Below are 21,544 nucleotides of genomic sequence, written 5' to 3'. Positions count from 1 at the left end.
CATATAAAACAGTTTACATAAGCAGACCAATATGTGTCATTATTTGTGTTAAATATCTATGTTGAAAAAATATATAGCCTAGGCCCTAGAGCTGACATATGGCTATCCCAGCCTTGGAGAAAATAAATTATTAGTTGAATATTTGGGAAGAAATTACCTCTTGCTTGCTGTACATGTAATCTATCTAAAAAAAAAATCAATTATTTACCAAAGTCATTCTCGGCATCAGAGTCAAAAGCTGCAAGAAGATCCTCAACATGCATATTTGAGGGAAGACTCTGGCATTCTGTCTGCATGAAAAATGAGGGCCACTTTGCCAGAAATTTCCCAGATACTTCATCCTCAAACATCATGGAAAAATCTTGGTCAATCTGTAAACAGACACACAATGTCCATATACATGTCAAAAGTGTGCGTTTCATTTGGAGGGATTCAGTTTTAAAATACTAATCAACAATCTATACATACACTTACCAATCCAGGAACATCAAGGAAACGAGGGAAGACATCCAAGACTGTAGATGTTGCATCCTGGTTATGAACTAGCTTCTGTCTATACTCAAAGGTGGCTCTCATTCTCTCTTTTACCACGGAATGATCTGTAGAGTATCTGATGACAGAAAGCGCCTCCCGACACCCCTCACCGAAGAGCTGCTGACTGGTTAACAGTGATTCTCGATAGGTTGTTGGGCTGTCCTGCAAATCAAGCCTGGAACGTCTGTGGGAGCCATCAAAGCTGTTGCGTTGGACTGTCTTGAGTCTCCAAGCAAGGTAGCCAGTATTGGCGTCTGGATCATAGTAATGTTCCTGTTCACATAAGCATAGATATGTACACACACAAACACATCAAAAGAGCAACCAAAAACTATTCAAATGTTGAAGTACTAATTACAAAAAAAACACAGATTTGGTCTTCGAAGACACATTAATACTTACATATCCATTTTTTGAATATGAATCTTGCAGATATGGAAAAAGGGTCACAATTCCTAGTGCATAGGTGGTCCGCACACTTGTGGGTGGAATTCTCCTTTTAAAAGAAAATATGTGTTACATTTGTATCCAGTCTATGCATGCATGTTATCCTTGGTCGTTTCAAATCATTTCTTACCCATAGGATTCAGTCATTTCTGCAATCAAAATATTGATCATCTGTCTACGCGTTGCATCCGACAGCGTTTTCTTTTTGTAATATTCTTTGAAGATTTCTTCACCCTTTGGATTGGACCTCAGGATAGCTTCAATCTTCTGCAAAAAATGTTTTACATATCAGCTTAAGCAAATGAATTATTTCCTCCTGTTAACTTAACTTTAGATATACTTCTAACAATCACCTGCTATGAGATGCATGGTGGCAGTTCAAGTGCTAGTAATAATTTTCCATTCTAATTTACTTTTAAAAATTTGACTTTCATTGTTTTCACCTGTCTTGCTTCATCACGGTCCAGGTCACCAAGGCCCCTCTTCCTGTTCTTAGTGGATGAGAGAATGACAGTAGAAGCTGATGAAGCAGAAGAAGCTGGTGATGCTGATCGGTCTGACGTTGACACAGGGGATGCTGGCAATGTCACTGGTGACACTGATGGGCCTGGTAATACTGAGGACTGTGTCTTGTCTGGCACAAGACATACTTCGAGATCTAAAAATGTTCCACAGGAAATAAAATAAATATTTCCATACAAGGATTAGGGAGAAGTGTTAAAAAATATCCTTGACAAAATAACAGTGAAATCATATTTTAAAATACTTAAAAGAATTTTAGAGTTGGCAAGAAATAAACAGCTTCAATTACACACATTTTGGAAAATGTATAAACAGGTGTAAGACCTTTATATAAATATATTTCTAAACTTAACTCTCATAAGTAATCATAAACTGCTAGGATATATCAACACATAACTTACACCAAGATCACGTCTTCCAAATATTGATTTATTAAACGTACCTGATACTGGATACTGACAATATCCAATCTTGAAGTTCTGGATCCCTGACTTTATCAGCTCATCAAATATGTTCAAGGTCGACCTCAGTACCTGATGTATCAGTCAAGCTGAGGAGACCTTCATTCAGAGATTCAGCCTGCAGGCTAAATTTGTCTGTTACTAGGATAATACAAAGAGAAATTACATTGAGCTACCATGTCAAATATATCATTTGAATTTGACCTTTGTAAGTCATTATTGTTTTGAGTTTAAAAAAGGTGGATACAAACCTGCTTGAAGAAACTGGAGAAAATCAAAGTTTTCATCATTTTGTGGAACTTTTATGTATTTTTGGACTCCTCTATATTCTACCCTGGCCAGCATTTTCTGTAGAAATTTTAGAAAATTTATGTTCAAATTCAAGCTTTCAACATATTTTCTTTGGCAAATGTAATGCAGTTTAAATTAGTGGTCAATGAAAGCCAATGTCATGCAACTTTTACAACATTTTATCACAAGAAACGACAGGGATGACAAAAATCCCATTCATCTGGTGTGCCCTGTGTAACCACAGACAGTGTAACTAGTGTCGCCATAGACTAGTGTCGTGACCACCAGCCAAGGGGGGCAGGCGAATTCCCGGAAGTAGAAGAATCGACGTAGGCTGGAGGGACCACCCCTCTGCTAACTCCCATATAAGCCCATTCATTCTAGGATTTTTTTTGAAATACCATAACTTCATATAACATATATCCTGCGCCGATATTGTAGCTTCTGTGTAATCTACATAAACACTACAAAGGCAAAACAGACTACTACCTCGTCCGCAACGTTGGTTACCCGTAAGAAGAATGGTTAGCTTGTTCGGTTGGAGGGAAGCTAGCTTTGACGTAATCTCTTTTCTCAAGGCCAGAGAGATAACCGTATTGTTTGGATAAGAAGCTCAGTCCACCTTACTATGACGGTAACTCATAAGCAAACCCTAGCATACACGACCGTATGTTAAGGTAAAGCATTACACAGAGGCAACCTAATAATTAAAAAAAGTAAACCTAATTTTTTTAAAAACGGCACTAATCATTTCAGAGGTTTTCGATGGATTGACCGTAGGTCAGAAAAGTGGAAAGAAGATCAGCTTCAGGCTATAACTTTTTTTGTTTTGTTTTAGCATGACTGTTTTGAAGATGATCATGTGTGGTAGCTTCCAACATTAACATTTCTTGGTGACGATGACTGCACTGCAACCTACAGCAACAATCACATAGTGAAATTTGCTGACGACATTGGCACAACTCTGGTGGGTCTCATCACCAAGGGGGCGACGAGACTAAATACAGGTTGAGGTCGCCATCTGACCATCGCGGTGCAGGGACAACAACCTCCTGCTGAACGCCAGCAAGACCAAAAGAGATTGTTGTTGACTTCCGGAGAGGTCACACCCAACACCTGCCACTGACCATCGACGGTGCTGTGGTGGAGAGAGAGCAGCACCAAATTCCTGGGGTGCACATCAGTGAAGACCTCTCCTGACCACCAACACTGCATCACTGGCTAAAGAGAAGCCGCCTGTACTTCCTGTGGAAACTCAGGGCGAGCAAGTGCTCCACCAGCCATCATGACCACATTCTACCGAGGCACCATTGAGAGCATCCCTCTCCAGCTGTATCGCTGTGTGGGGCTGGAAGCTGCACTGAATACAACAGGAAAGCCCTGCAGCGCAAGTGAACACAGCTGGAAGGATCATTGGTGCTTCACTCCCCCCCTCCCTGAAGGACATTTTACACCACCCACCTCACCCTCCAGTTGGCTTTACCAAAATTGTGGAGTGATGCAAGTCACCCCGCCACAATCTGTTTGATCTACTGCCCTCTGGGAAGAGGTACAGAAGCCTGCGGCCCCGCACTACCAGACTCACCAACAGCTTCATACACCAAGCTGTAAGGATGCTGAACTCTCTCCCTCCTCTCCCCCCTCCACCCCTCAGCTACATAACATCCTGGACATTGGACCCACAATGGCCGCCTGCACTACTCCACTTGCACACTTGAACACTTGCACACTTGTACACTTTTTTTTACAACTTGGTGTTGTTGTCCTGAAAACACAACACTTCTGCTGCTCTTACATAACTTGCACCACTATGCCACTTTCTTTATTACTTAGGTCAAACAGAACTACCCAAGCCTTTTATTGGCCTGACTTTGCACTAGTATTTTATTGACTGTCTATGCACAATTTCAACCAAATTTTGCTGCTCTTATTTTTCATTATTATATGTGCCCTCTTATTTACTTATTTACTTACTTTTTTGTTTACTTGAATGTTATGTTTGTCTGTGGACTTAAAATTGGTTAAATATGTCTTGTCTTCACCGTGGATATAGTGAGAAAACGTAATTTGGATCTCTTTGTATGTCTGGAACATGTGAAGAAATTGACAATAAAGCTGACTTTTGACTTTGATAATAATACATACATGTTTAAGTTTGATGACTTTGATGATTTTTTTGTGTGAGAAGAATTTTCTGTGTATCTATCATATGAGTTACAAGATTCAGTTAGATGGCTAACGTCACAAAGTTAAGTGTGAGTCTCAGGCTTGGGGGACCAACTGAAAAATGGTTTTATTTGACTCAGTGCCCTCCCATTGAAAGCGACTCGTCTGTTAGGTCCATTTCTTTTACCGTCTATGCCACCAGCGCGAGCATAAATCATAGACAGTAAAAGAAATGGACTAACAGACTCCGCTTTCAATGGGAGGGGGCACTGAGTCAAATAGGAACGATTTTTCAGTTGGTCCCCCAGCACCGCGCAGGACTCACACTTAACTTTGTGACGTTAGCCATCGAACTGAATCTTGTAACTCATATGATAGATACACAGAAATTCTTCTCACACTTCCTTCCGCTTCAAAGTCATCAAAGCTAAACATTTATTTATGTATTATTATTAATATCATCCAACAAGTCGTGTTAATGTTGAAGCTACCATACATGATCATCTTCAAAAAAAACAGTCAACAAAACGTTATAGCCTTGAAGCTAATCTTCTTTCCACTTTTCCCACCTACGGTCAATCCATCGAAAACCTCTGTAATGATTAGTGCCGTTTTAAAAAAATTAGGTTTACTTTTTATTATTATTAGGTTGCCTCTGTGTAATGCTTTTTTTCTTAACATAACATTAGTCGCAGTATGCTAGGGTTTGCTTATGAATTACCGTCATAGTAAGGTGGACTGAGCTTCTTATCCAAACAATACGGTAATCTCCCCATGGCCGCAAAGAGATTACGTCAAAGCTAGCTTCCCTCCAACCGAACAAGCTAACCATTCTTCTTCTACGGGTAACCAACGTTACGGACCGAGGTAGTGGAGTCTGTTTTGCCTTTGTAGTGTTTATGTGGATTACACAGAAGCTACAATATCGGGCACAGGATATATGTTATATGAAGTTATGGTATTTCAAAAAATCCTAGAATGAATGGACTTCTATGGGGTTAGCAGAGAGGTGGTCCCTCCAGCCCACGTCGATTCTTCTACTTCCGAATTCATTGCCCCTTGGTATAAATAGTTAATGGCTCCCATGTCACGTCATGGTCGTCGCGACAGGTCGGAACGCGTCGAGGATAAATCTATGGTATAAATCAGCCCTTATCCAATTACTGAAGCCATACTGAGCCAAATGCAGTATAACGGCTACCAGGCAGTCAGGGCACTGAGATGATCTGGGGATTGTAGGCCTACATTTATTTCCACAATGAACCCGATCAAACACAAATGTTTCTCTGATAAAATACAAAAGGTCTTTTGAATTACACCAACAAAACAAATAGAGCCTCACAGCGCTACATGAGCTACATATTACACAATCACTACACAATCAGACACTATCGAAGCTTGCTTATGGTTTAGGCATGCTCAGACAGAATGTTCACGCATGGAACTATAGCTAATTAGCGTTCGTTAATGCTAGTTAACGTTAACAGCTGGCTAATGCCAAGCTAAACCATCAAAAAATACTGGCGCGGTTAGAGAATTAACTTACTTAGCTTAAAGCCTTTCAAGGTGAAAATTCCGAAAGTTGCAAACTTTTCATTACCATGAAAGGCAAAGTTTTAGTTAACTAAAATGTTCACAAAGATGGCTACCGCAATTACCACAAGTTGCGGTGGCGTGTAACAGTGTGGTGGTATAGTTAGTTTAGTTTACCATCGAATGAAAAAAGAACAAGAGAAAATATTGATATCAAACTATTACTTTAAACATACGATATATTAATTACTTTTGACCGAACAACACACATCTGTTGAAGACCGAGTGTGGACAGCAGGAGAACTCTTCTATCGGTGCCGGTGGTCCATGGGTGGGTGCATGTGAGGAAATGAAGGCGGGGGTGATGTGCACGTTGAGTGTCACGGCCAGGTTCAGAGTTACAGAGTTGTCAAATCAGGTATGACACTTTTAAGTGTCAATTTAAAAAGCACTGATCATGACACTTTGTTTTTACACTAACTATATGGCAACAGAGAGTTGAATATGTGGGATTCGACTCTATTCAGAGTATAATTCACTCTATCCTCCTTAAAAAAATCACTGACACCAAAATAATAACTCTTTTCAATTTGCTGTGAGAAGAATTTCATGGTGTTTCAAGTGTTATTGTCTGTCTCGTGGCTTAACAGCAGCGTATAGGCACTCGCAGGTGCTCAACCAGACACAGGTGCTCGACCAGAGTTCACATATCTCTCTACTTTTCGAGTAAGAGTAGGCCTACAAGACACAACAATAGGTTTTGACCCTAAATATTGATGTACAGTACCCTCCAGAATTATTGCCACCTCTGCTAAAGTTGACTAAAAACCAGTTTAAAAAATAATCTGTTGGTGATTTATTGTAATCTCACAATGAAAACAAATAGGAAATATCCAACCTTGAAGGGAAGCAAATTTATTTTGAGAAAAAGGAAAATCTCTTCAAGAAATAAATCTTTTTTTAACAAAAACACATTGCTCACAATTATAGGCACCCCTAAAAAAATCTTACAGTATATACAAAACCTAACAGAAGCATTTTCCTATCTAATTTCAATGTATTCAAGTTAATTAGAGTGTCTGTGAACTTTTAGAAGTTCATGGCTTTCTTTTTCACTATGGTATGAAAATAAAGTCACACAGAGGCTAAATCCTCTAGTCATTTTTCAACATTGGAAAGACAAGACAATACACTAAACTTAAATAAAAAGAAAGTGTGCTGACATTTGTAAGTCAGAGAATGTCTATGAAAACTAGGTAAAATGAAAATGCCTATATTTACAGTTAAAACAATGATTAAAAGGTTTACTGTCGGCCTCTGTTGATTTCCTGAAGTGTTGAAGTGTATACATTACTTCTCAAAAAATGTAACAATACATGGGCGTTGGTATCGGGCATTTAATTGTTTGAGCACCCACCGACGAAAACATAAATCGGCGCCTATGGTTCTAATCATCTGGAAATGTGACAAACATGCTTGGACAAAAACCCATATCAGTAGGTTTGAACACTAAAATATGGGTCGCGCCTTAATGACCATGGGAAATGAAGGGTCCTAAGGCCAGACCAGTTAAGAAACACTGATCTACAGTATGCTATTGTCCCAAAGGTATCTACTGCATACTTATTTATATATCCTTTATCCTTTAGATATCTACAATAGGCTATTAACCCAAAGTTATCTGTCTAAAGATAAGGTTCCCAAATCCCTTTAAGCTAAAGTGTTCTTATCTTATCTCACCAATACCTGCTCCCATTCACAATGGTGCTAAAGCACATGTATTCAATCTTTGACATAAAAGAGGCTGTACCACACACAAGAAACATTAGTGTATGTTTTCACTACACTCTTAAAATGAATGTGTTAAACAACACACTGTCCGTTGTGTTGTTTTCAATAGTGTTGTTTCAACAGTTTGTGTTGTTTCCTTTTTTATTTGTTACACAAAATGCGTTGAAAATAACCAACTTGCATTAAAAACAACACAACTTGTTGTTTTTTAACACATCTCTGTGTCCAGATAAGGACAACACATTCGTTTTAAGAGTCCAGGGCTCTACAGTGCGCTCATTTCACTCGCACATGCGAGTAAAAATGATGGCATGCGAGTGCAAAAAAATATTTAGGCGCACTGGTGCGAATGACTTCTAACCATGTCAATGTTTGTCTACAAAATACACCGCAACATCAAGAAACATTACTGGTGCAAACCATAGAATCACGTCGCGAATGCAGCATAAAAACTACACCTCCCATCAACGTTAGCAGTTTTGCGTTGTGACTCGCTAGTAGTCGCTTCTATCAAATCCAAGAGCACGCAGAAAAAGTGGAAAGTTAGACTAGCCAGGCAAGATGGAAAGATTGAAGAAATTAGTTATTCTATCCACCGAATTCATCGGATATCGTAGGAACAGGATGAGATTCTGAGAATGCAGTGAGAGAAGGAAAGGTAACCTAACATGCCTTTTAGCCCAGTTGACGTATTTGCTGCAATATGCAAAATATAGCTGTAGCGAACAGGCACAAAAGTAGCTTCCAGTAATACTCCCATTTTATTCAAAGGTAGAACGCTACTGACAACTCCAGGCTTCCAATGCATGCTTGTTTAAACACCCAATAGGCTACAAGCTGAAGTGCAAAACGAAAAGTAGGCCTAACGTTTGCCTACTGACCCCATCAATGCAGATATTTCAAATAAAAAGTAAAATTATAAAAAATATATATATCCTTGATTAGCCTATGTTGGGTTTTGTGGAAGAGAAAATTGACTGTTTTAGTAGTAGTATTAGGCAGTATGCAGTCAGATAGGTCACCATGGGCATATTTGGATTAGCTACAGATGGATTCACAAATAAATAAATTAGCCTACATTTGGCAGGATACTTGATATACAGGCTAAATGCAAATATGGCAATGTATTATACTATTTTACATTAACAAAATGTAGGAAAATAGAACAGACTGAAAATAAAGTAGGCACTGATCTTTAAAATCCTATTTCCTGTATAGCCTAAATGTTGTCAGTCATTCTTAATATTCGCAATTGGTGCACTGACATGTTTAAGTGTTAGCTGCAGTGTAATGTTAGATTATGTTTAAGTTAAGTACAGAACTGACTGTGCGCCCAAATTTTTGTCTGTGCTCCTAAATGTTTTAACTTGGGCACACAAGTGCTCCTGGAAAAAAATGTTAGTGTAGAGCCCTGAGAGTGCAGAAATATTTGATATTACATACCAGACTACAGCAGTATAACTCCTGTTTCTACCAGAAACACTCAGAAAGTGGAGTTGTGACTCAGGTTTATTTACATAACATGAATGTACAATATTTAGTATAGGAGTATATTTAGTCCAGGTCTTGAAGTGGCTTCACTTCAAATTCCCGGCAAATCCTGCCTGATGAAAGCAGGACGGAGCTACCCCCTGGACAGGTTGACAGACCAAACTGGTGGTGTTGCGGAAGAAGAGACATCTGGGCGGTACGGTACTTGAGGCAGCAAAGCAGGTATGTTAGACAAGTCATTATAAAGCTATTGAAAGCCAGTGATTGTTCAAGGTTAATGAATGAATGAGTGACGTGGCAACTTACAGTACGCTGAAGCTCCCATTTGTATATATAGCATTGGGCTAGAAAGATTATTTTGTGTGGTTTTGATCTACCTGTAAGTCTCTCTGAAGGTGAGGAAGATGGCGCAGCCTACAAGTCTGATCCTGTGTGTTGTTGGCGTTGTGTTTGCTGCCCCATTTCAGGTCTCAGGTGAGTTCCTCTCATTCATGTTCATAATGTCTGTTCCTTTTATATACAGTCAATGGTCTGTTCCGGCTTTTGACAGTCAAATCAAGGGTAAATGGAGGTGGTGGTAGTGCAGTGGTTAAGGAGCTGGGCTAGCAGTCAACACATAATCAAAAGCCCTAAACTTACCTAATCCCTGAGCGAAATCATGCTTGTATGGTCTTGAGTGGAACCAAAGTGTCAAACTATCCAGATCTATGACGGGCTTCCTCCACTTACGGAGTGTAAAAATGGGCTGAATGTTAAAATCGTGTTATTAATTTCAGATAGGTGAAGCTTTTCTGTTAGACATTTTGCACACACACCAAATATCATGATTTATGAGGATATGAAATGAGAGCAGAATCATGAATCTTCTATCCTTCCTACCCCTTTACTCAGCAGGCATTTCAGCTAACATTCAACAGTCTGCCATCTCTCATGACTTTTACATCTACATGGAGTTCAACACCCCACCTTTTGAAGAATCACTCCTTGATCCTTCTTCAGACTACTATAAAAGCCTGAAGTCTGATTTTGTGCAGTTGGTGAGTAATTTATGGTGAAACGTATGCCCGTCCTATATATGAAGAAATTAAGTTTCAGTGGTCAGCATAGTGGGCTGTTCACATTCTGTCAGGGACCTGACATAAGTAAGTATGAAAGTATTTTATGTATATAGCGCAATGTGCAAGTACTGATAAGGATGTATTAGCTACAATACACCTTTGTTGCTTTGGTCAGAGGTCCTCACTCAAAGATCTTAACGTAACATAAGAGCGAGAGATTTTCTGGAGAGGAGCCACAGGTAAGAGAGGCTAATACTCTATTATTCTCCTATTTAGATGGAAGATGTATACTGGTGCCCTGATTGTCCCACAAAATCTTTCTATGGCGGAGCCACAGACGTTACCTTCAGGTATCAATTTTTCATTATCTACGTCATTCTAATCTAAACCATATGGTTACAATCCAACTTTAAACACGGATCATATCAGTTCCTCAGCTAGAGTATCTATTGACACCAAAGATCAGAGGCTATATCCAGGTAACATTCATAATGCTATAATGTGTATACGTAATGCACTAAATGTATATTAGATGAAAGTGGATGTGCTATATGTAAATGACCACCACCAGGGCTATTATGGGTTCAATGCCTATAGATGTGTCATTTCTACAGTAAAGCACAGTGTTATGGACTCAGTGACTACGATAGATGTCTCATTTCTAAAGCATAGTCCCTCCTCTCTTGCAGCAAATCTGGGTTGTCAACTGTTGTTAGAATGACGCTTGGATTTCGCACACAAACCATAAATAGCCTTCTGGTCAAATTCCTCTTCATTGATGCCTTTGTACAGTCTCCAAAGAAACCTAACATTCAGAACATAAGAGGTGAGTATTTCTAAGACAATCATCTAATTTCTTACATCTAGAATTTGTTGTGACTGCCACTGCCAAGACCATTGAAACAGCTTAGTTCTGAAAAGTGTTTTGTTCTGACAGTTGAGCGTGTGGACCAGAGCCCAACAGCCTAATCATGGACTTTCCTGATGCCAGCAACAGCCACACATTCAAACCAGCCGAGTGTGCTGTACTCAAACCAAACTAGAGGGTTCTGTATGGTGTGTTTCTAGAACTGGATCCATTAAGTTGTTGTTTAGCAATAGATATATGCATGGACTGATAGATTGATAGGTAGATAGATAAATAATGAATTGATTGATAAAAATATCTGTAACATTATGATCAATGCAAGACCATTGTAATGTAATATATAGCATGTCTTTCCCTGAAAGCCTCTTTAAACCCCTTTTTACAATTGGCAACTATAAAGGCCGAATGTAACCCCTATATTGAACGTACACGTGATCCAGTATCATAATGGCTATAACCAAAACCTTGCCACCACAATGTAGGCACTATATCCTCTTGTACTATTACTATTGACTGATGCAGTGATAATTCCTAGCTAAGGACTTAAATGAGTCTTCCCTGGTGACCAACCAATCCTACCCATGGGAGCATGAAAAGAGGAAGGCATTGTACACATTACTGTTGTGATTTGGCAGGGTTTCTCCGGCAAAATAATAAAGTGTTGTCAAAAAGTCTTTTGCCTGTCTCATTGGCTTGTGAGGTCAGAGGTCAACTGGGCAAGGGATCAACAGAATTTTGTTCTGATGCACAGGGGCGGAGTGGGATGTTAAATATTACTGGGGCTTTTTAAAACATGTCCCGGCTGCTCATCTAATTTTCAGTAGTCTAAACCTGCATATAATCACCTGCATGTTAGGCCATCATAGTTGTTAGCACGTTATTAGCTAGCCTGGGTTTCCCCATGCTGCCTTATGCGTGTGTAACTTGCGTTGTGTTTTACTGGTGATACACTCGGAAACGATGATGGTAGATGAAGCAGGTTTATTGGTCTGCATGGGTCAGGAAATATAACATGAGGGAAGACAGTGAGATCTGGTCCGCCTGCAGCAGTTAACTTCTCTTCTGCTCTCAGACACAATTCTATTAGGCTACTACACTAAGTATCTAAGCATATGGTTATTTCATTTCAGGTCCAGTATGAGGTGAGGTGTGTCAATAAAATAATACAAAATAAATTCCAAAAGGGAATAATGTGGCATAAAAACATGAGTGTGAATGTGTAAATGTATGTAACTGTATGAGTAAACTACTTATATATCTAATCTGTTGAAATCTGTTATATTTCTAATTAGATCTAATTATATTCTTACATGGGGTGATCATCCAGTATGATAAAATAAATATAAACAGTAGAATATGCAAACATTCAATCAGAGAGTGAATTCGATATACCACATACAAATACAAACACTACTTCATCTATTTTCATTAGTAAACACATAAAACAGCTCATAAAAGGTAAACACTCCACTCTTGTGGTGATACAGCGGTACTGCATTTAGAACGCTACAAAGACGTTAATGGCTAGTCATTCTAGCTCGCGAATGCTAGCCATGCTACGAGTGAAACATAAAACATTCACGAAACATAAAATCAAAACAACAAATACAATCGGTTACCTGCATGGGTCAGGAAATATAACATGAGGGAAGACAGTGAGATCTGGTCCGCCTGAACAAAATAAATGATATTAAAATTTGCACTAAAGCCATACGATCGTGCTTCAAGGTCAACCGAAAATACAAAACCAAATAAAAGTTACAAGACAATACAAAACATCGCTGAAACGCGAGTTATGTGGATGAACATACATAATGATTTTAACAATAGATATAGGACATATATAATACAATTTATAACACTTTTAATGACTTTTAATGCGGACCCTCATTTGCCCAGCTTACCTGCAGCAGTTAACTTCTCTTCTGCTGCAGGACACCCACAATGCAACTACTGTACAGAATAATTCCAAAATAAAAGTCTTGACCCATTTAGCAGGATTTAACAATAACTATATGGAGCACTTTATTAACACCGTTACATACACCCCCCTTAAATACTGCTAAATTGGGGACGTACCATAAAGAGAATATCAAGAAAAAAAAAGAGAGAGAGAAGAGAGAGAAAAAAAAAATGTGGTCATTCGCCTGTATGAAGAGAAGAAGAAACTAGTATTTCACTAAAGAGTATCAAAAGCTGTCGATCAAGAAATCCTCCAACTAGGGAGTACCTAAAGAATGGGATGGCGCCTTACCCCAGACTGAAAGTAGACTCTAGAGATGCCTGCTACACCTCAAATTCTGCTATAACACTACATATATCTGATACTTCTCTCTATTCGTGTCTTGTGTACTCTCAGACTGACTATGTGAAGTCCTACAGACTTTTGTGCCTGCCATGTATTTACCTGCCCACAAGATGTCGCCATTCTGCCTTTGTGTGTTTTGTTTACTCGCTCCCCTTTCTTTGGTTAATGGAAACCCTTCTGTGATTGGAGGATTGGATAATTGGGGTTGATGTACCAGCCTATTTAAGATCCTGGTTTTTCTTAGTCTTTGCTGAGTTTTCCTGAGAGACACAGTGTGAGTACCCGTTCTTTGTCGGTGCTACTAATTCTTGAGCTCTTGTTTTGATTTTGACTTCTGCCTGCATTTTTGAGAATTTGAAAAGCCTATTTTTTGTGCTGAAATACCTTTTGTTGGAACTTTGATTTTTGACTGAAGACTTTTTGTTGTCATTGGACTGCTGGCTGTGAACTTTTGTTTTCGGGACTCTGGGCGCTTCCACTGAACTGAACTGAACTGAACGGAAGAACTGCATTTGTTGTATCCTGTGTTTTTGAAAGTAAAGACGTATCATAACTCATTGCTTCTCTGCATGTCTGTCCAAGATCCACCACCCAACAAAGTTCCTGACAGAAAAACTCAGCCAAGAATGGACGGAGCGGAGAAAGTACCACTCCCTGAACCGGATTCTATGGACATATCGGAGCCAGTGATCGCCTCTGCCCCAGCACAGAACTTCGAAATCACCCTCCAGCACCTGGTGACAGCTGTCAACAGCCAAGAAGACACCATGCGCCGCCATGAAGAAGCCCTATCCCAGTGGGGGGCACAAATGCAAAGACATGCCGGTATGCTGAATGAAATCCACCAGGCCCTTCAACTGGCTCGGCCAACACCACCAGCCGCATCCTCCACCGAGCAACCAGCTTCCCACCCCACGCCCAGCCGTGAACCCCGCCTGCCAACTCCAGAGAGGTTCAATGGAGATCCCAAGGGATGCAAAGGTTTCCTGACCCAGTGCCGCTTGTCCTTTGACCTCCAGCCTGCCGCCTATCCAACTGATCATTCCCGAGTGGCCTACATCATAACTCTTTTGACCGGAAGAGCCCTGTCCTGGGCCACCGCACTCTATGAGAACAACAGTCCTGTTTGCAGCTCTTTCACGGCTTTCTTCAAGGAGATGATGAAAGTCTTCACACCTGACGTTAGCGGTCGCACAGCAGCCAACAAGCTCCTGCAACTTCGCCAGGGTCGCCAGTCAGCAACTGACTATGCCATCCAGTTCCGCACCCTAGCAGCTGAAAGTGGTTGGGGAGAGCAGGCCTTGCTCACAACATTTTACCATGGACTATCAGACCGTATTAAGGATGAGCTAGCCTCATGGGAAGAGGCTGAAAACCTTGAAGTGTTGATTGCCCGGGTTATTCGTCTGGACCACCGACTCCAGGAGCGTACCAAGGCCTCAAGAAGATTCCCCTCCTATGCGGTCCCAGTCAATGACACCCCTGTTCCACAGTCCTCTGATGGTGGGCCAGAGCCCATGCAGCTGGGTGGCACTTTCGGCTGTCCCAAACTGAGCGTGACCGGGCGTATGAGGGAACGCTGTTGCATTTACTGTGGAAACCGGGACACTTTGAATGCCTGCCCTGAACTAATGGGAAAAGCCAAGCCCCGTCCAGCACCAGGAGATCTGTGACGGGGGTGAACTCCTCTCCTGAGCTTTCAGCCTCTGGGTTTTTAACTCCTCTCACCATATCCTGGGGTCACAAGACACATTCTCTACAGGCACTCATTGACTCTGGCTCAGCTGGCAACTTTATGGATCTCTCTCTCGCACAACACCTGGAGATTCCGACATCTGCGCTTGATCCTCCTCTTTCTGTTACCGCTCTGGATGGACGGCCTTTAGGAGCAGGCCTTGTTGAATTGACCACCTCTACCATTCATCTGCAGATCGGTGACCACGAGGAGAATCTTTCATTCCACTTGATCCAGTCTCCTGAGTTTCCGGTAGTCCTGGGATTCCCCTGGCTTACTCGCCACGACCCACATCTCGATTGGAGTTCCTGCACTATCCGCGGATGGGGATCTACGTGCCACACCACCTGCCTCGTCTCAAGCTCCTGTGCATCATCTGTTCGTTCTCCCGAGTCAACCCGAGCTCCTCCCGAGTCAACCAAGACGGCTCCTGAGTCAACCCAAGCACCGCCCGAACTGTCCAGAGTACCCCCAGAGTACCATCATCTGAAGGAAGTATTCAGCAAAAAGAAAGCAGCGACTCTACCGCCTCACAGGGCTTATGACTGCACCATTGATCTGCTGCCAGGCACCTGTCCTCCAAAGGGCATCTTTTCCCCTCTCTGCCCAGAGCGCATGGCCATGGAGGAGTACATCAAAGAGGCGCTGTCCACAGGCTTTATCCGACCATCTTCTTCACCGGCTGGGGCAGGTTTCTTCTTCGTGGGCAAGAAGGATGGAGGTCTGAGGCCATGTATTGACTACAGGGGCCTCAACAAGATCACTGTCTTGAAATCGTTACCCTCTCCCCTCATGTCTTCAGCCTACTGAACTTTTGCAGGATGCAACAATATTCACCAAACTGGATCTCCGTAATGCATACCATCTTGTCCGTGTCCGTGAAGGAGACGAATGGAAAACTGCTTTCAACACCCCTAATGGCCACTACGAGTAACAGGTCATGCCGTTTGGTCTCACAAACGCCCCAGCTGTATTCCAAGCTCATCAATGATGTCCTTCGTGACATGCTGGACAAATTCGTCTTCGTTTATTTAGACGACATTTTGATCTTTTCCAAGAGCCTTCCGGAGCACATCCAACATGTCCAATCAGTTCTCAATCAACTCCTCAACAATCACCTTTTAAGCTAAGGCGAGAAGTGTGAGTTCCATGTCCCTAAGGTCTCCTTCCTTGGCTACATCATTTCCGAGGGCAGAATCATGATGGATCCTAAGAAGGTGGAAGCTGTCAGGGATTGGTCAGTACCCAGTTCCATCAAAGAGACACAGAGATTCCTGGGGTTGGCCAATTTCTATAGGAGATTCATCACAATTTCAGTTCAATCGCTGCCCCCATCTCTGCAGCCACTTTCGAAAGACAATTCCCCTTCTCATGGTGCCCTGAAGCCAACAAGGCTTTTGAAGACCTCAAGCAGCGCTTCACTTCAGCCCCTATCCTCTGTCAGCCAGATCCCACTCGAGCCTTCATTGTTGAAGTCGATGCCTCTAATGTTGGAGTTGGAGCGGTCCTGTCCCAGAGGTCCCCTGATGGCAAAGTGCACCCTTGTGCATTCTTCTCAAGGAAGTTGTCTTCATCGGAAGAGAATTATGACATCGGCAACCGGGAACTCCTTGCTGTTAAACTGGCTTTGGAGGAGTGGCGGCACTGGCTCGAGGGGGCTCATCACCCTTTTGTTGTCTGGACCGACCATAAGAACTTGGAATATATCCAACAGGCTAAACGGTTAAACCCCCGGCAGGCACGATGGGCCCTCTTTTTCAGCCGCTTCAGTTTCACAATCTCCTACCGGCCAGGTTCCAGGAACATCAAACCTGATGCACTGTCTCGCCTATTCCAGCCAGCCAACCAAGACAGCCCCCCGGAGACAATCATTCCAAGATCCCAACTTGTGGCACCTGTCCGCTGGGAAATTACCTCTGTTGTCCAGCAAGCCTTAAACAACGATCCTGGCCCTCACACTCCCCCTGCAGGCCTCCTGTTTGTTCCTCTCGCTGCACGTGGACAAGTCCTTTAATGGGGCCATGCCTCCCGTCTCACCGCCCATCCTGGATCCTCTAGGACACTTGAGTTCATTCAACGTTAAGCTTCTGGTGGCGAATATGAAAAAGAGGCGTTACAGACCTATGTGGCCAGTTGCCCAAACTGTGTCCAGGGAAAGGATCCACGTCAGAGACCCCAGGGTCTTCTTCACCCACTGTGCATTCCTCGTAGACCTTGGTCACACATCTCTCTAGACTTCATCACTGGCCTACCAGCCTCAGAAGGTAACACCACTATTTTGGTCATAATTGATAGATTTTCTAAAGCATGTCGTTTCTTGCCCTTGCCAAAATTGCCTTGACCCCAGTGAAACTGCTAGACTTGTGTGTGACCATGTTTTTCAGTTTTGGTCTCCCCAGGATGTTGTCTCTGATCGCGGACCCCAGTTTACCTCCTGCTTCTGGCGAGCCTTCTGCAAACTCCTGGGTGCTACTGTGAGCCTGTCCTCTGGCTTCCACCCCCAATCTAATGGGCAGACCGAAAGGCTGAACCAGGACCTGGAAGCAACCCTGAGATGTGTAGTATCTGCCAATCCATCCTCCTGGTGTTCCCAGCTTCCTTGGGCGGAATATGCTCACAACACCTTGAAGTGCTCTGCCATTGGTATGTCACCTTTTGAATGTCAATTCGGCTACCAACCGTCTTTGTTTCCCGAGCAGGAGGTGGATGCAGGGGTGCCGTCCAGCCCAGCAGTTTGTCGCGGCGATGCGGGCGCACCTGGAGAATGGCCAGGCGGGCTCTACTGAAAGCTTCCCAGCAATACCAGCAGCAGTCCAATGCGGCACGGAGGTTGGTCACCTTCAGGCCTGGCCAAAGGGTCTGGCTCTCCGCTCGAGACCTTCCGCTGAGGGTGGAGAATCGCAAGCTTGCACCCCGCTTCATCGGTCCTTTTCAAGGTGGTTCGCGGGTCAATCCTGTGGCCTACACCCTCCTCCTTCCCGCTCCATGAAGGTCCACCCGACCTTCCCGTCTCCGTCTCCGTCCGGTGGTCGCCGCCCGTTGCTTCCTGCCCCAGGCGCCGCCTCATCCCGGCTCGTCGGCGGCCAGACCACCTACACTGTCAACCGGCTCCTTGATTCCCGCCGTGTCAGGGGGTCTTCAATACCTCGTGGACTGGGAGGGGTGCGGTCGGAGGAGCGGTCCTGGGTGCCGTCCAGGGACGTACTTGACCGCGCTTTGGTGAGGGACTTTCATTGTCTGCACCCCGACCGCCCTGGAATCGTCAGGAGACGATCTTAGGCGGGGGGGTACTGTGAAGTCCTACAGACTTTTGTGCCTGCCATGTATTTACCTGCCCACAAGATGTCGCCATTCTGCCTTTGTGTGTTTTGTTTACTCGCTCCCCTTTCTTTGGTTAATGGAAACCCTTCTGTGATTGGAGGATTGGATAATTGGGGTTGATGTACCAGCCTATTTAAGATCCTGGTTTTTCTTAGTCTTTGCTGAGTTTTCCTGAGAGATACAGTGTGAGTACCCGTTCTTTGTCGGTGCTACTAATTCTTGAGCTCTTGTTTTGATTTTGACTTCTGCCTGCATTTTTGAGAATTTGAAAAGCCTATTTTTTTGTGCTGAAATACCTTTTTGTTGGAACTTTGATTTTTGACTGAAGACTTTTTGTTGTCATTGGACTGCTGGCTGTGAACTTTTGTTTTCGGGACTCTGGGCGCTTCCACTGAACTGAACTGAACGGAAGAACTGCATTTGTTGTATCCTGTGTTTTTGAAAGTAAAGACGTATCATAACTCATTGCTTCTCTGCATGTCTGTCCAAGATCCACCACCCAACAAAGTTCCTGACAGACTAAATCTAATACTAAGAGTTCAGCCTAAAACAAACTTTTAACTAGAGAAATAAAAGAATTTACTGTGGACTCAGGAGTGTCAAGAAGTTGTTCATTCATCTCACAAATGAGTCTTATAGGAGGTTTGACAGCCCTGCCTCGTCTGGTATGAGTAACTGTGTCGTCAAAACCCTGGGGTTGAGTGCATACCGCAGGCTCATCTGTGATGGTGTCTTCATGAGTGGATACTACTGGTTGGAGCTCAGCATCGTGTGAACCAAAGCCATTGCTTTGGGAGAACATCACTGTTCTGTTTTCTCTCTTCACCTGCGACGTCACTAGCTGAGTCAACTAGTTCTGACAAACAATCAGACACATCCGGCAAGTCTGTGTTGGGAGTTTGACAATCCTCCACCTCGAAGTCAGCAGGGCTAGTGAGCACCCACTGTGAAGTCCGGTCAACACAGCCATCGTCCTCATCTGGAGAGATGATCTCAGGGACCGCCTCACCGTCACTGGAAGGGAGTTCTCGCATATCTCCAACAGGCAAAAAGTTCACAGGAAGCAGAAGATTTCTGTGGACTACCTTCACTCTGTCTGAGTTGACTTCTCTGATCTTGTAGACATTGATGTTGGGATGTTGTTGCCACAGCTACCTTCCTCTTTCCTCTTTCACCTCTGTTCGCGATGAGCACTCTGTCACCGATGGCAAGTGGGGAGCCCTTGACTTTCCTGTTGTAGAGCCTGGCGTGTCGAGTCTGTTCTTTCTGACTGTGCTTTTGTGCTATCTGCACCGCCTCACGCAGGTCTTTCTTCAGGCGAGACACAAACTCATTGTGGTCCACCACTACACCATCAGAAAGGACAGTTTGAAACAGGATGTCAACTGGGAGACGAGGGACTCTACCAAACATGAGATAGAAAGGTGCAAATCCTGTTGTCTCATGCTCTGTGCAATTGTAACAGAAGGTGAGCAGCTGTAACATCTGAGGCCATCTGGCTTTTGACTTAGGCGGCAAAGTTCTGATCATAGATCCAAAGGTCCTGTTGAATCTTTCAACAACGCCGTTGCCCATGGGGTGGTATGGAGTCGTGTGTGACTTCTCGACACCTGACAGAGTCAACAGTTCCTTGATCAGTTTGCTCTCGAAATTTGCACCTTGGTCAGAGTGAATTCTCTTGGGAAAGCCGTAAACGAAAGAAGTCATTCCAGAGTCTCCGAGCTACTTGCTTGGCAGATTGATTTTGCATGGGAATGCATGGGCCATCTTAGAGAAGTGATCAGTCACGGCGAGCACATCCATGGACTTCCCATCATTGACCTCCATGAGACCAAAAGTCGATGCAGATCAACTCCATCGGCTCTGATGTCGAATACTCTCCAGCGAACCACGAGCATTGGGCTCTGGTGTCTTCCCAACAACACAACGATGACAGTTCTTCACATGATTGTCAATGTCTCTCTTCATGCCATCCCAGAAGAATCTCTGTCTTGCAAGAGACAACGTTCGGCTTTTCCCCTGGTGACCAGCTGTATCATGAAGCCCTGTGAGGACTTGTGCTTTGAGAGAGTTCGGCACCACAAAGAGGAAAAGTCGTCTGTTCATGTTGTGGTCTCTTCTAACCTTGGACAGCACACCATCACGGATAACCAGCTTGTCCCAGTACTTCAGGAGCTGGCGTACACTGGAGGGCTCATCTGCTCTTTAAGCTCTTAGAAGGCTTTTCGGCGTCTCGATGTAGTAGAGAACTTCGGTTGATGGTTCCATCTTGTCCCTGCTGGTTCACAAGACTGCTGTGAGGAATGGAGTCAACATGCTGCAATTGAGGAACAGCTGGGCTCGCCCCCATGACTTCACACAGGCCGCCTGTAGAGTGTGCGTCTAAAACAGCTGAAACTTCTGGAGCTCGACTGAACCACTGGCTGAGGCTTCATCACTGTGTCGTCCTGCGGACCATTTCCTGATCTCAGGACCATCTGATGGTTGGTGGTGTACTTGAAAGCATGTTGAACAGTGTCATCAACAACACCACTGACATTCTTCAAAAGAGACAAGTATGGCTCTGTGACGAGGCGGTGACTTATGCAAGACTGGACAAATGGCTCTCTGCTCAAAGCATCAGCGACAACATTTCTGGGGCCTGGAACATACTTCAGATCAAAACTGTATGATCGAGTTTAGCCACCCATCGCTGCTCACAAGCGTCTAACCTAGGCTTTGTCAAGATGTCGTCAAAGGATTGTTGTCCGTCCAGGCTGTGAAGTGGCGTCCTTTTTGTGTTGCTGAACTTTTAGCAAACAGCCCACTTCAAAGCAAAGAATTCCAGTCTGTGAGCAGGGTAGTTCACCTGAGGCGGGACAGTGTTCTGCTGGCAAAGGCCACTGGTCTTGCCACATCTTCACCAGGAGGGACTTGAGATAGAACTGCCCGACTCCATCAAAGGGGCGCATCTATGGCCAGAATGAAAGGTTGGTCAAAGGTGGGATGAGCCAAAGTTACATTCTGCAGCAGGTCTGA

General features: G+C 43.4%; 2 protein-coding genes and 1 long non-coding RNA gene across 6 annotated transcripts; 1 reads left to right on the top strand and 2 right to left on the bottom strand.

Moving 5' to 3' along the window:
• Positions 1-200: 200 nt before the first annotated feature.
• LOC125285631 lies at positions 201-1,996 on the bottom strand. Its single transcript, XM_048230161.1, has 6 exons — positions 1,946-1,996; positions 1,425-1,501; positions 1,112-1,248; positions 937-1,030; positions 475-807; positions 201-371 (listed from the first exon to the last, which is right to left on the bottom strand). The coding sequence occupies exons 3-6, from the start codon at positions 1,150-1,152 to the stop codon at positions 201-203; spliced, it is 639 nt and encodes a 212-aa protein (XP_048086118.1). The 5' UTR covers positions 1,153-1,248; positions 1,425-1,501; positions 1,946-1,996.
• Positions 1,997-2,034: 38 nt separating this feature from the next.
• Positions 2,035-6,349, bottom strand: LOC125284900. The gene is made up of 3 exons (XR_007191959.1): positions 6,212-6,349; positions 2,216-2,312; positions 2,035-2,105 (listed from the first exon to the last, which is right to left on the bottom strand). It is a non-coding gene; the product is annotated as an uncharacterized LOC125284900 (long non-coding RNA).
• Positions 6,350-9,043: 2,694 nt separating this feature from the next.
• Positions 9,044-11,820, top strand: LOC125285481 (mucin-1-like). 4 transcript variants are annotated; one of them, XM_048229938.1, is made up of 6 exons: positions 9,044-9,458; positions 9,632-9,710; positions 10,128-10,273; positions 10,571-10,644; positions 10,984-11,120; positions 11,232-11,820. In XM_048229938.1, the coding sequence occupies exons 2-6, from the start codon at positions 9,641-9,643 to the stop codon at positions 11,261-11,263; spliced, it is 459 nt and encodes a 152-aa protein (XP_048085895.1). In that variant the 5' UTR covers positions 9,044-9,458; positions 9,632-9,640; the 3' UTR covers positions 11,264-11,820. The 4 variants fall into 4 exon arrangements, with proteins under 4 accessions (XP_048085895.1, XP_048085896.1, XP_048085897.1 ...); XM_048229939.1 differs by having other exon boundaries at positions 9,621-9,710; XM_048229940.1 differs by having other exon boundaries at positions 9,044-9,710; positions 10,131-10,273.
• The last annotated feature ends 9,724 nt before the right edge of the window (positions 11,821-21,544 follow it).

Source organism: Alosa alosa, chromosome 20 (genome assembly GCF_017589495.1).
Source record: "Alosa alosa isolate M-15738 ecotype Scorff River chromosome 20, AALO_Geno_1.1, whole genome shotgun sequence".
Lineage (NCBI taxonomy): Eukaryota > Metazoa > Chordata > Actinopteri > Clupeiformes > Clupeidae > Alosa > Alosa alosa.
Note: the sequence above shows the minus strand (reverse complement) of the source record. Positions and strands in the feature narration are given on the sequence as shown.

What these genes read in the sequence shown, in the direction of transcription:
- LOC125285631 (XM_048230161.1), bottom strand. Translation starts at nt 1,152, where the DNA reads ATGATCAATATTTTGATTGCAGAAATGACTGAATCCTATGG. An exon ending in GAAATGACTGAATCCTATGG is followed by an intron (nt 1,031 to 1,111) that starts GTAAGAAATGAT and finishes TTCTTTTAAAAG; the next exon opens with GAGAATTCCACCCACAAGTG. An exon ending in CATATTCAAAAAATGGATAT is followed by an intron (nt 808 to 936) that starts GTAAGTATTAAT and finishes TTATGTGAACAG; the next exon opens with GAACATTACTATGATCCAGA.
- LOC125285481 (XM_048229938.1), top strand. Translation starts at nt 9,641, where the DNA reads ATGGCGCAGCCTACAAGTCTGATCCTGTGTGTTGTTGGCGTTGTGTTT. An exon ending in GCCACAGACGTTACCTTCAG is followed by an intron (nt 10,645 to 10,983) that starts GTATCAATTTTT and finishes CCTCTCTTGCAG; the next exon opens with CAAATCTGGGTTGTCAACTG. An exon ending in TAACATTCAGAACATAAGAG is followed by an intron (nt 11,121 to 11,231) that starts GTGAGTATTTCT and finishes TTGTTCTGACAG; the next exon opens with TTGAGCGTGTGGACCAGAGC.